At 37.2% G+C, this 12375-nt stretch overlaps 1 protein-coding gene across 3 annotated transcripts in view; it reads right to left on the bottom strand.

Moving 5' to 3' along the window:
• The window catches only part of FAM149B1 (family with sequence similarity 149 member B1), a 54026-nt gene that overhangs the window by 19131 nt on the left and 22520 nt on the right, over positions 1 to 12375 (bottom strand). For all 3 annotated transcript variants that reach the window (XM_061161788.1, XM_061161789.1, XM_061161790.1), the window contains exons 6-7: positions 3676 to 3840; positions 72 to 259 (exon numbers count right to left, since the gene is read on the bottom strand). In XM_061161788.1, coding sequence (XP_061017771.1) covers positions 72 to 259; positions 3676 to 3840 — 353 coding nt within the window. The remainder of the gene's footprint in view (positions 1 to 71; positions 260 to 3675; positions 3841 to 12375) is intronic.

Here is a 12375-nt window from a genome sequence, read left to right as displayed (position 1 = left end):
TAATCTAATAGACTGGTTAGGGTTTGGAAGTCTTAATTATTTTTTTATATTGTTTTCACAAAGAGCCTTACCAGAAGCAAATCCCTCCCAGTGAGTACGTGTCAGCTGCTCCATACAGCTTAGGACCTTGCTCCACACGTCATCAAACACATAAGCAAGGACATCCTCTTTCATGCAGTAAAATGGAGCAATGGGTGGATACCCTAATTTCTGTTTCTCTGTAGCTGCTTCTGATTTCTTTCCATGGAACTCCTCTTCCCTGTAACAGAAACAAGAGGGAAAGACTTCATGGTTCTTCTTCACTGAGTGTTCACCACTGTCTTTTGTGCTGCTTAGGAATGTGATCTGTGCTTCTCCCCCTAAATCTGCCCCCCCCCCCCCGACATATGTAGCACAGATATTAAGCTCTCTTGTGAGCTAAGGAAGTTTTCAACAGAGGAGACTCTGCATTTTCCTTCTTACCCCCATTCCACCCCCCTATTCTGGCAAAAAATAGAACAAGAAAAAGAAGGGTGAGAATCATTGTACTTTTTTTTTTAGCTTTAAACAGATGGCAGTGTCAGTTGAGCAACAAGCAAGCTATGACTTGAACACAAATCACCTTTTTGTTGTAACTGGATGACATTTAGATTATATTAATGTGTCACACTGGACGGTGTAACTGAGATTATGCTGCAGTTATCTGAGGCATGATTCATAGGGAAACAGTCCATATAGATTATTATATTGTATACTTTTACTAACCTAAATAAACGTTTGGTAATTGATTGTAAAGGAAAAAGAGGGAAGCCCAATAGCATAGGAAGCTACTCGGGCTCTTCTGGAATCCGTATCTATAATTCAGAAACTCCCAGTTAGGCAAGGCTATCTCTTCTCTGGCAGTGAGTATCAATAGCACAAACAGATTTCTGGGGGAAGAAAATTTGGCTGATAGATGTGCTTATCTGTGACAGTATAAACTAAGACAAAGCAAATTGTGGAACTGACTTGGGTGGAGAAAAGCATCTTCCCACCTTAACAGTGAAAGTTACTCCTAGGGTAACAAAGTACTCAAGAATGAAATAGGAAACTAGGCTGGAAAGAAGGATGCTAAGATTTAAGCAGGACAGCCAGACTCTCCTCACTTCTCCTTTCCAAAGGAAGAGCTAGCCTGGCATTAAGTGGTGGAGGAGGCTATGTGTCAGTTGCTCAAGTCGTGTCCGACTGCGACCCCATGGACTATCACTTGCCAGGCTCCTCTGTCCATGGGATTCTCCAGGCAAGAATACTGGAGTGGGTTGCCATTTCCTTCTCCAGGGGATCTTCTTGACTGAGGGATGAAACCCAGGTTTCCTGCATTGTAGGCAGATTCTTTACTGTCTAAGCCACCAGGGAAGCTGATTAGTATTAACTGTATTTCAATTTGTATTTCTTTTAAGAGGAGATAACATAGCCATATGATGAAAATTCAAATTGTTTAGAAGGAAATGTATACATGTAGTGAAAAATAAGTTTCCTATATCTCTACCCCAGTCCTCATTCCCAGAAGCAAACATACATAAGTCCAGAGAAAGTTCCATTAACACTGTACTGCACCTTGCTCATCCAGTTTTCAGTGTATCCTGGCCCATGATCCCTATCAACATACACAAATTTGCCTCTTTAAAAAGTAACTGCAGAGTATTCCATTGGATATACCATAATATATGTAGCCAAGCAGCTGTTAATCAACTAACTTTTTGCTTTTATAATCAATACCACAATATATTTCTAGAGATATTCCTTATGTATTAGGTTATAGCCTAATAAACTAACAAAAATGTAAGTAAAAAATGTATTTAATACACCTAACCTGTTGAACATTACAGCTTAGCCTAGCCTCCTTAAATGTGCTCAGAAGACAAATTAGCATACAGCTGGGCAAAATTATCTAACACAAAGCCTATTTTATAATAAAGTGTTAAATATCTCATGTAATTTATTTCATACTCTACTGAAAGTGAAAAGCAATGGTTTATGGGTATAAAATGGCTGTAAGCGTACTGGTTGTTTACCCTCATGACAGTGTGGCTGACTGGGAGCTGCAGCTTGCTGCCACTGCGCAGCATCCCGAGGAAGTGTCATATTGCATATTGCTAGTCCAGGAAAAGACAGAAATTCAACAGACAGTTGCTATTGAGTGTGTATCACTTCTATACCATTGTAAATCAAGAATTTATAAGTCAGTTCATCTTAAGTTAAGGACTGTATGTATGTAGTTCTTTGGCCACATAGGTATCTTATTTGCAGGGTAGATTCCTATCAATAGATTATTGAGTCAAAGGGTATATGCATTTCAATTTAAAGAGGTGGTATAATTCTCCAGTAGTGAAAGAATATGCCTATTTTATCATTCAAGGAATAATCAAATTTCTTTATCCTTTGTCTTTTGATAGTCTGTCAGGTAAAAGAGTACTCATGATAGTTTTGATTTGCATCTTTGAATGAGACTGAGTTTCATTTCATATATTTAAGATTCATTTTCTTATAATGTGAACTCTGCCATGTTCTTTGTTTTGTCCTTAATTTTTTCCTTGTTAAGGAATAGTAATAATAATAATTTCCATGTTAAGGAAATTAAGCCTCTGTGCATGTATTAACTGCAAATATTTTTGCCTGTTTGTCTTCTGACTTTATGAATTTTTTATGCAGAAATTTTAAATAGTTATTTTTAAATGACTTGTAGATTTTGAGCTGTAGTTAGAAAAGCCTTCCCTATTCCCAAACTATTAAAAAAAAATCTTTCATATCTTATTTTCTTCCAAACTTACATGATTTCATTCATCACATCTCAGTATCTCAGTGGTATCTCTAAAGAGAGATGCCTTCCTAAAAATCTTCCCTGTATTACTTGAAAATTCATTTGGGCTTGAGTCATGAACATCACATTTTAAAGCAGTTAAATCAGCTTTATTTAAAGCTAAAATGAAGGGAAAAGACCTTTGAGGAAAAAGGAGGAGAAAATACAGATAATTTGACTCAGGCCAGATGAAATGAAAGGCAAGGGGGAAATCTCTGGAAATCCAAAAGAGCATACATATGATTCTTGGAACAATTAGCTAGCTCATTGGTGCTATGTATAGAAATCTGAGTTATGTTTACCTGAGCCTAGGACTGTATACATTGAACATAAAAGTAAGCATGTCTCAATAGGAAATAAGGGAAGAAAAGTCCAGAATCATGTGACACTAACTAGACCTAACCACAGCCTCATAGCCTGAAATTCTCACTTCCAGATGTGCTACTGTGACCATCATTCTGAACTTCTAAAGGCTTAGAGGAATAGTTTAAGAGGTTAATATTTCAGGGATGTAGCATGGAACAGTAAGAGAGCCTGGATTTAGAATAAGATGAATAAAGTTTCCATGAATTACTGGTGATAATTTACAAAGAAGAAAAATTTTAAAAATTAATTCATTTAAAACTGTTTAATCTCAGGAAGAGGCAAATGACATGTGCAGGAAAAAACATAAAATGAAGACTGGTATGTGGAAGCAATTTATATCAATTAAGTATATGAACGCTGGACAACTGAGAAGTAATAGAACATAAATAACATAAATTTAATTATAGATAATATTGGTGATATACTTTAGAAAAATAGATACTAATACACAAAACAGGGGAGTAAAAACGTTTAAAAGATATAATACTCACATATCTGTGTGGTCAAATGCTAGGTATTCCTCTATTATTCCCTCAGAAAATATTATACAGTCTTCTTCTCTTTCCATAGAACACAAGCAAGGGGATTTGGCAACGGAAGATGCTTTAGGACCATATGAAGATGAAAAATGTAACTTCTTTCCCCTAATGCCAAATCTGGGAGAGGGGAAAAATAGTAATTATGTACAACATAATACAGTCAGTTCTCACAGACACTCATTCATACAAATTTCAGCTCAAAGTCCCTTCCCCTGGTAACACCTTCCTGGGCTACTCTAAACCTTAATATCTATTATTTCTCAGAACAGGAATAAATATGAGCCACAGACCCACTCTGCTTAGGTGTATTATGCACCTAATACTGAAGCAGTTGAATACTACTTGCTATGTTTTCAGATGCAATGGCTATGGCTATAAAATAAGCTATTTTTTTTTAAAATCTAAGAATAATTACATTCATGTTCAACTCTTTGAAGTACCTCAGGAGATTATAGGTTTATTTCAATAACTTCATTGTTGTTGAAAATGCATGTACATTATTGTGCAACAGATCTCTTGAACTTGTATTGCAAAACTGAAACTCTGGTATCCATTAAACACTAATTGCCCCTTCCCCTTCCTTTCCTCCTTTGGGCAACTATGCTACTTTCTGTTTCTATGATTAGACTACTTTAGATACTAAATATGGGTGGAATCATATTGTATTTGTCCTTTTGTGACTAGCTTATTTCACTTATTAAATAATAACTTCAAGGCTCATCAATCCATATTATAGCATGTAACAGGATTTCCTTCTATAATATTCCATTGTATGTATATTCATTTTCTTTATCCATTCATCTGTGATGAACATCTGGGTTGTTTCCACCTCTTGGCTATTGTGATTAATGATGCAATGAATATTGGTGTGCAGATATCTCTTTGAGATCCTCCTTTGAATTTTTTTTGGATATACACCTGAGTGGGATTGCTGGTTCATATAGTAATTCTATTTTTAGTGTTTTAAGAAGCCTCCATACTGTTTTCCAAGAGACAACAAGGAGACTTCCCTGTAGCTCAAATGGTAAAGAATCTGCTTGCGAGGCTGGAAACCAGGGTTCAATCGCTGGGTTGGGAAGTTCCTTGGAAGGAGGGAATGGCAATCCACTCCAGTATTCTTGCCTGGAGAATTCCATGGACAGAGGAGCCTGGCGGGCTACAGTCCGTGGGGTCGCAAAGAGTCAGGCACGACCGAGCGCCTAACACAGTCCATACTGTTCTCCTTAGTGGCTATACTGTATACTCCATTCCCCCCAACAGTTCACAAAGGTTCCAATTTTTTGTCTACATTTTTGCCAAAAGTTGTTGCCTTCCGTTCTCTAGATAGTGGCCATCCTGATGATGGGTGGTGGTGGTGGTGGTTTAGTCACTAAGTTGTCGGACTCTTGCGACCCCATGGATTGTAGCCGTCTGGCTCCTCTGTCCATGAGATTTTCCAGGGAAGAATACCGGAGTGGGTTGCCATTTCCTTCTTCAGAAGATCTTCCTGACCCAGAGATCAAACCAGCATCTGCTGCATTGCAGGTAGACTCTTTATTGCTGAGCCACCAGGGACACCCAAAGAGACTGTTACATGTTGATTAAACTTTTTCTCAGACCACAAAACTAGACTACATTTCCCAGGACCCCCATACAGTTAAACAATGGGTTCAGTTCAGTCAGTCACTCAGTCATGTCTGACTCTTTGTGATCCCATGAACTGCAGCACACCAGTCTTCCCTGTCCATCAACAACTCCCAGAGCTTGCTCAAATTCATGTCTAACAAGTTGGTGATGCCATTCAACATCTCATCCTCTGTTGTCCCCTTCCTGCCTTCAATCTTTCCCAGCATCAGGGTCTTTTCCAATGAGTCAGTTCTTTGCATCAGGTGGCCAAAGTATCGGGGCTTCAGCTTCAGCATCAATCCTTTCAATGAATATTCAGGACTGATTTTCTTTAGGAATGACTAGTTTGATCTCTTTGCTGTCCAAGAGACTCTCAAGAGTCTTCTCCAACACCATAGTTCAAAAGCATCAATTCTTTGGCACTCAGGTTTCTTTATGGTCCAACATTCACATCCATACATGACTACTGGAAAAATCATAGCTTTGACTATATGGACCTTTGTTGTTAAAGTAATGTCTCTGCTTTTTAGTATGCTGTCAAGGTTTGTCATAGCCTTTCTTCCAAGGAGTAAGCTTCTTTTAATTTCATGGCTGCAGTTACCATCTGCAGTGATTTTGGAGCCCAAGAAAATAAAGTCTCTCATTGTTTCCATTGTTTCCCCATTCATTTGCCATGAAGTGATGGGACTGGATGCCATGATCTTAGTTTTCTAAATGTTGAGTTTTAAGGCAGCTTTTTCACTCTCTTCTTTCACTTTCATCAAGAGGCTCTTTAGTTCCTCTTCATGTTCTGCCATGAGGGTGGTGTCATCTGCATATCTGAGGTTATTGATATTTCTCCCAGCAATCTTGATTCCAGCTCGTGGGTCATCCAGCCCAGCATTTCGCATGATGTACACTGCATAGAAGTTAAATAAGCAGGGTGACAATATATAGCCTTGATGTACTCCTTTCCCAATTTGGAGCCAGTCTGTTGTTCCATGTTCTGTCCTAACTGTTGCTTTTTGACCTACATACAGATTTCTCAGGAGGCAGGTAATGTGGTCTTGGTATTCCCATCTCTTTAAGAATTTCCCACAGTTTATTGTGATCTACACAATCAAAGGCTTTAGTGTAGTCAATTAAATAGAAGTAGATGTTTTCTTGGCATTCTCTTGCTTTTTGTATGATCCAATGAACGTTGGTAATTTGATCTCTGGTTCCTCTGCCTTTTCTAAATTCTTCTTGAACATCTGGAAGTTCTCAGTTCACGTACTGCTGAAGCCTGGCTTGGAGAATCTTGAGCATTACGTTACTAGCATGTGAGGTGACTGCAGTTGTGCTGTAGTTTGAACATTCTTTGGCTTTGCCTTTCTTTGGGATTGGAATGAAAACTGACCTTTTCCAGTCCTATGGCCAAGTTTTCACCAAATTTGCTGGCATATTGAGTGCAGCACTTACACAGCATCATCTTTTTTAAAAAAAATAATATTTATTTATTTATTTTGGCTGTGCTGGGTCTTCACTGCTGTGTGTGGGCTTGCTCTAGTTGCGGCTACTCTCTAGTTGCGATTTGTAGGCTTCTCGTAATGGTGGCTTCTCTTGTTGTGGAGCACAGATTCTAAGGTGCATGGTCTTCAGTCATTGCTCACATGGGCTCAGTAGTTGTGGCACACGGGCCTAGTTGCCCTGTGGCATGTGGGATCTTCCCAGATATGGGACTGAACCAGTGTCCACTGCAATGCAAGATGGATTCCTAACCACTGGACCACCAGGGAGCCCCTCATAGCATCATCATTTCAGATTTGAAATAGCTCAGCTGGAATGGGTATGAGGTGGTTATTTCATTGTGGTTTTGATTTGCATTCCTCTTATGATTAGTGATGTTAAGCATCTTTTACTTGTTGGTCATGGGTTTATCTTCTTTGAGAATTGTCTATTCTCTTGTCCTTTTTCTATTTTTAAATTGGGTTCTTTTTGTTGTTGTTGGATTGTAGAAGTTCCTCATGTGTTCTAGATATTAACCCCTTATCAGATATGTGACTTGGGAATATTCTCTCCCATTCCACAGGTTGCCTTTTCACTCTAATGATTTTTTCCTTTGGGTACACGGAAATTTTTGAGTTTGATGTAGTCCCATTTGTCTATTTTTGCTTTTGTTTTTAGATTTTGATGTTCTATCCAATAAATCATTGCCAAATCCAATATCCTGAAGCTTTTCCCCCGTGTTTTATTCTAGGAGTTTTAATAGTTTTAGGTCTTACATTTAGGTCTTTGAAGTCCATTTTGAGTTAAGTTCTGTATATCGTGTAAGATCAGAGTCCCACTTCATTCTTTTGCATTGTTTTCCCAGCACCATTTGTTGGGGGGATTGTCCTTTCTCCACTGTGTAATCTTGGCACCCTTGTTGAAAATTATTTAGTCATATACACAAAGGTTTATTTTCTAGTTATCCTTCTAATGATTTTTTAAGGGTTATAATTCTGCATACAGTCATACACTTTGGCAACTTATTAGATATTATAGTTAATTTTTGTTGTAGTATGTATTTAAGGGTAGATAAGCCCCTTAAACTAACTTGCAGCAGAAGACTACAAAGTTTTTTTTCATTAAAAAAAATTATATTTATTTATTTTGTGCTATACAGTAGGTCTTTGTTGGTTATCCATTTTAAATATAGCAGTGTGTACATGTCCATGCCAAACTCCTTAACTATCCCTTCCTCCCATCCTAACCCATCCTGGACCCGGCAACCATAAGTTTGCTCTCTAAGTCTGTGAGTCTCTTTCTGTTTTGTAATTAAGTTCATTTGTATCATTTCTTTTTAGATTCTACATATAAGGAACATCATATGGTATTTCTCCTTCTCTGTCTTATTTCACTCAGTATGAATCTTTAGGTCCATCCATGCTGCTGCAAATGGCATTATTTCATTATTTTTAATGGCTGAGTAATATTCCACTGTATATGCTGCTGCTGCTAAGTTGCTACAGTCGTGTCCGACTCTGTGCAACCCCACAGATGGCAGCCAACCAGGCTCCTCTGTCCCTGGGATTCTCCAGGCAAGAACACTGGAGTGGGTTGCCATTTCCTTCTCCAATGCATGCATGCTTGCTAAGTTGCTTCAGTTATGCCCGACTCTGTGTGACCCCATGGACAGCAGCCCACCAGGTTCCTCTGTCCACGGGATTCTCTAGGCAAGAATACTGGAGTGGATTGCCATTTCCTTCTCCACCACTGTATATATGGACCACATCTTTATCCATTCCTCTGTCGATGTTTTTTTTTCAAATGGCAATATTCTCAAACTCATCTGTTCAGGATCCTTTTCTGGCCTGTGTTTTCTCCTTATGCTACCACCATTTTCTATTGTTATTTCTATTGTTATAAATCAATATTCCATTTTGATCTATACAATGATATTTGTTTTGATTGATAACACTGTTTTGCAGCCATAATATAAGTTCATTTTCATGGAGTTTGTTGTCAAATAAATATGATATTTAGTTTAAAAAAATTTTGATTCTAACTATATTCTAGGCATTGTTTTAGGTGTTAGAGATACAAAGAGAAAGTGACTGTATTTTCGTGTTGTTTTTATACCAATTTCCTCTGGCCCAAGAACTCAAGAATGGAAGCTGAACCAAATATCTTATTTAGTACATTTGAGATGTGAAAAAAATCCAATGTGGAAGGATTAATGAACGAGAGAGTGACAGAAGATAAAGACAGAGATGTAGATTGGGGCCAGCTTATGATATAATTTTAAATTTATCATAAATTCATTGGGAAGCTACTGAAGATTTTTAAGTGAAGGACAGAAAGGATTAACCATGAACTTTAAGAGGAAAATCTGATGTAATGTGGAGGGGCAGGAATGGGTATAATTTGAAATGTTATTTTTGTAGAAAATCTTAGTAGCTGATAAACCTCATATTTTTTTGAAAACTAATTTGTTAAACTAAAAAATACCAAAGTTGTATTTCTGACATTTTTTCACATCACTTATTTTAAAAAGTGGCAAAATTGCAGCATCACCACCAACTTACATATCCTCAACTATCCAAATTTTGTTCTCAAATACTAGTAGTCTCTCAAAGAAGTTAAGCGTTTCCTTGACTCAGCTGATTCCATGTCTTAAAGGAGAAAAAATATTTTTCCAGGATAGGCCTGGACAAAAAGGACAAAAATGAACCAGCTTGACACGGCCAAGTTGTAACAATTTGAGCATCAATAATAATTATGGTTAATTAAAAAGTAATAATAATAATAATTATGGTTAATTAAAATATATAAATATTTTGCAGTACAATGAGTTCCTTAATGGTACTCAAGAGAAAAAAATATCAACTATGGACAAACTGGTAGTGATATGAAAGTAAATATGGGTTATATTTAATTTGTTATTTTCTTTAAGTAGTGATACCCTAATATAGCTGAATAACTTGCTTCATTTAACTATATGTCTGTATAAAGTACAGATAGGTATTTATTTCATCTGTATAGTAAAGAAAAGTAATTATTGAACGCTGTAAGTCAAATAATCCAGAACCAAAAATAAGAAGGACCAAGCAGCAATGGTGGTAGCAAGTAAAATGGACAGAAAAGACGTCTGCAGTGTGTTGCAGAATCATGATTTAGCCAAATGTCCTAGAGAAGGAGTTAACTGCTCAGACTTGTTCCTTATTTCTTTGAAATCTCTAAAAGGAAATGCTGTTTACAGTTAAAAAATATAAGGTATATATAAAGTTTAATAAGTCAGGTAAATATATCTTAATCGCAGGACCTTAGTTATCTAATTTTGGTCTGTGAGAATTAAAGAATACATCCTTTCTGTGGGAGACAAATTAGTCTGTATCTGAAACTTATATAAAAGGAGTAAATTTTAAAAGGCTTATTGATGTAATATATGAGGCTTAAATTTAGAAAGAAATGTCAGCCTGGTGATCAGAACCTTGAGTTTAAATCACTCTGAAAAAAGTAAACAAATCCCACTCTCTGACCAAAAATCAGTTAGTTGATAACCCAGATCCCATAACCTTAACTGACCTAAGACAATAATGTTTTACTTTGTGGTCTGATGAAATTACTACAAGCCTTAAAAGGCATCAAAAGCAAGCATCACTACAACTCTTAACCGGTATCAGTATAAATAAAATTACAGTCTTAGGAAATAGTAAAGGAATAATTTTTTTTTTAAATATATAAGGTGGTTTAATGAGAGGAAGTGATCAAAATTATATAAATATAAAAAAAAGAAAAAAATTATATAAATATAATTTTAATTATATTAAAATATCAATACAAAACAAGGCAAAATTTTTGTCAAATTGCTTTTGAGTGGTGAGTGGTTTTTCTTTTTATAATCTCAAAATTTTCTACAATTATAAGCAGGAAAAACTAAGTTTAAAACATTACTGAAAATACATTTAACACATCAAAATTATTAACAGTGGTGCTTTACATGAAGGAAGAATAGAACCTTGGGGAAGGGGGTTTATTCTATAGTATATTTACTCATGTAATTTCAAAAATAAAATTACACTTAAAACAAAAAGAATTTCATGTGAAAGCCATTAATTCACTCCAGTTTTCTCTTAGGAAGCATGTTTTCCAGTAATACTCAATAGTGTCTGTACAATGTGAGAGCCTTGAGGGAATATGTAAGGAATCTTAATAGAGAAACAGTGTCAGGACAATTTACTGAAATATAACATGGGATGTGATGGTTTGTAGTTTAGTCACTAAGTTGTGTCCGACTCTTGCAACCCCATGGACAGCAGCCTGCCAGACTCCTCTGTCCATGGGATTCTCCAGGCAAGAATACTGGAGTGTGTTACCAGTTCCTTCTCCAGGGGATCTTCCCAACCTAGGACTCAAACCCGGGTCACTTGCATTCCAGGCAGATCCTTTAACAACTGAGCTACGGGACCAGCTCCCAAAACATGCCTTATTATTATTTTTCGGACAGAGCTGTATAAGCCAGACAGGCAAAGATAAATAACAGTCCATTTTGATCTTGGGAATGTTGGACAAAGAAGAACTCTGAACTTCCCTCTCCTCATGCTGGTCATGTCTCAGTCTAGCAGGAGGCTGGGCCACCTCTTCCCACCTCCTCAACACCTACAGGGAGGGTGGGATCCAAACTATCAACACCAGCAGACAGGCACATGCCCTTCCAAAAAAGACTGGCCACTACGATTTTTTATTACATTTTTCTCTGCCCTATTGTAGATCCTGATTTTCTAAAATAAGTGTGCTGGGAAAGAAAATATATTATGAAAGAGAAGAATAAAAGAAAGGAAGAGACAGAATAGTAAAGGTAAAGAAAAACAGGAGTGGTGGGGAGGGAAAGGAGGGCTATCAAGGGAAACAAATAGAAGAGAAAAGGGAAGGAGGGGACTTCCCTGGTGGTCTTATGGTTAGGACTTCAGGTTTTCACTGCTACTGCTGCTGCTGCTGCTCCTAAGTCGTTTCAGTCGTGTCTAACTCTGTGCGACCCCTTAGACGGCAGCCCACCAGGCTCCGCCATCCCTGGGATTCTCCAGGCAAAAACACTGAAGTGGGCTGCCATTTCCTTCTCCAATGCATGAAAGTGAAAAGTGAAAGTGAAGTCGCTCAGTCGTGTCCGACTCTTCTCGACCCCATGGACTGCAGCCCACCAGGCTCCTCTGCCCATGGGATTTTCCAGGCAAGAATACTGGAGTGGGTTGCCATTGCCTTCTCCAGGGAATAATTTTAAAATGAATTAAATCCATGACATTTTACCACAGAATTAAGGGTAAGCATAGGTTTTTAAAGTAATCCTATCTGGGTTTATTGTGCTACTGTTAAAAGAGTCTGAGGTATTCAAAGAATTAGCCATTTTAGCTCATGACTAATTACCCATTTTAATAATATCAGTTTAACTTCCATAATAATTAGTATTACATGTTTAAGAAGACCACTTTTTCAAAGTTTTTTTCAAAAAAATTTTAAATTCTATTTCTTAGATCCCTGAATTTCTTTAAACCACTCTATCAACACATTTATTCCAAGAAGAAAGTGCTTGTATTTATAGATAGACAT

This window comes from Dama dama, chromosome 15 (genome assembly GCF_033118175.1).
Source record: "Dama dama isolate Ldn47 chromosome 15, ASM3311817v1, whole genome shotgun sequence".
NCBI lineage: Eukaryota > Metazoa > Chordata > Mammalia > Artiodactyla > Cervidae > Dama > Dama dama.
This window is presented reverse-complemented; position numbering and strand designations above follow the sequence as displayed.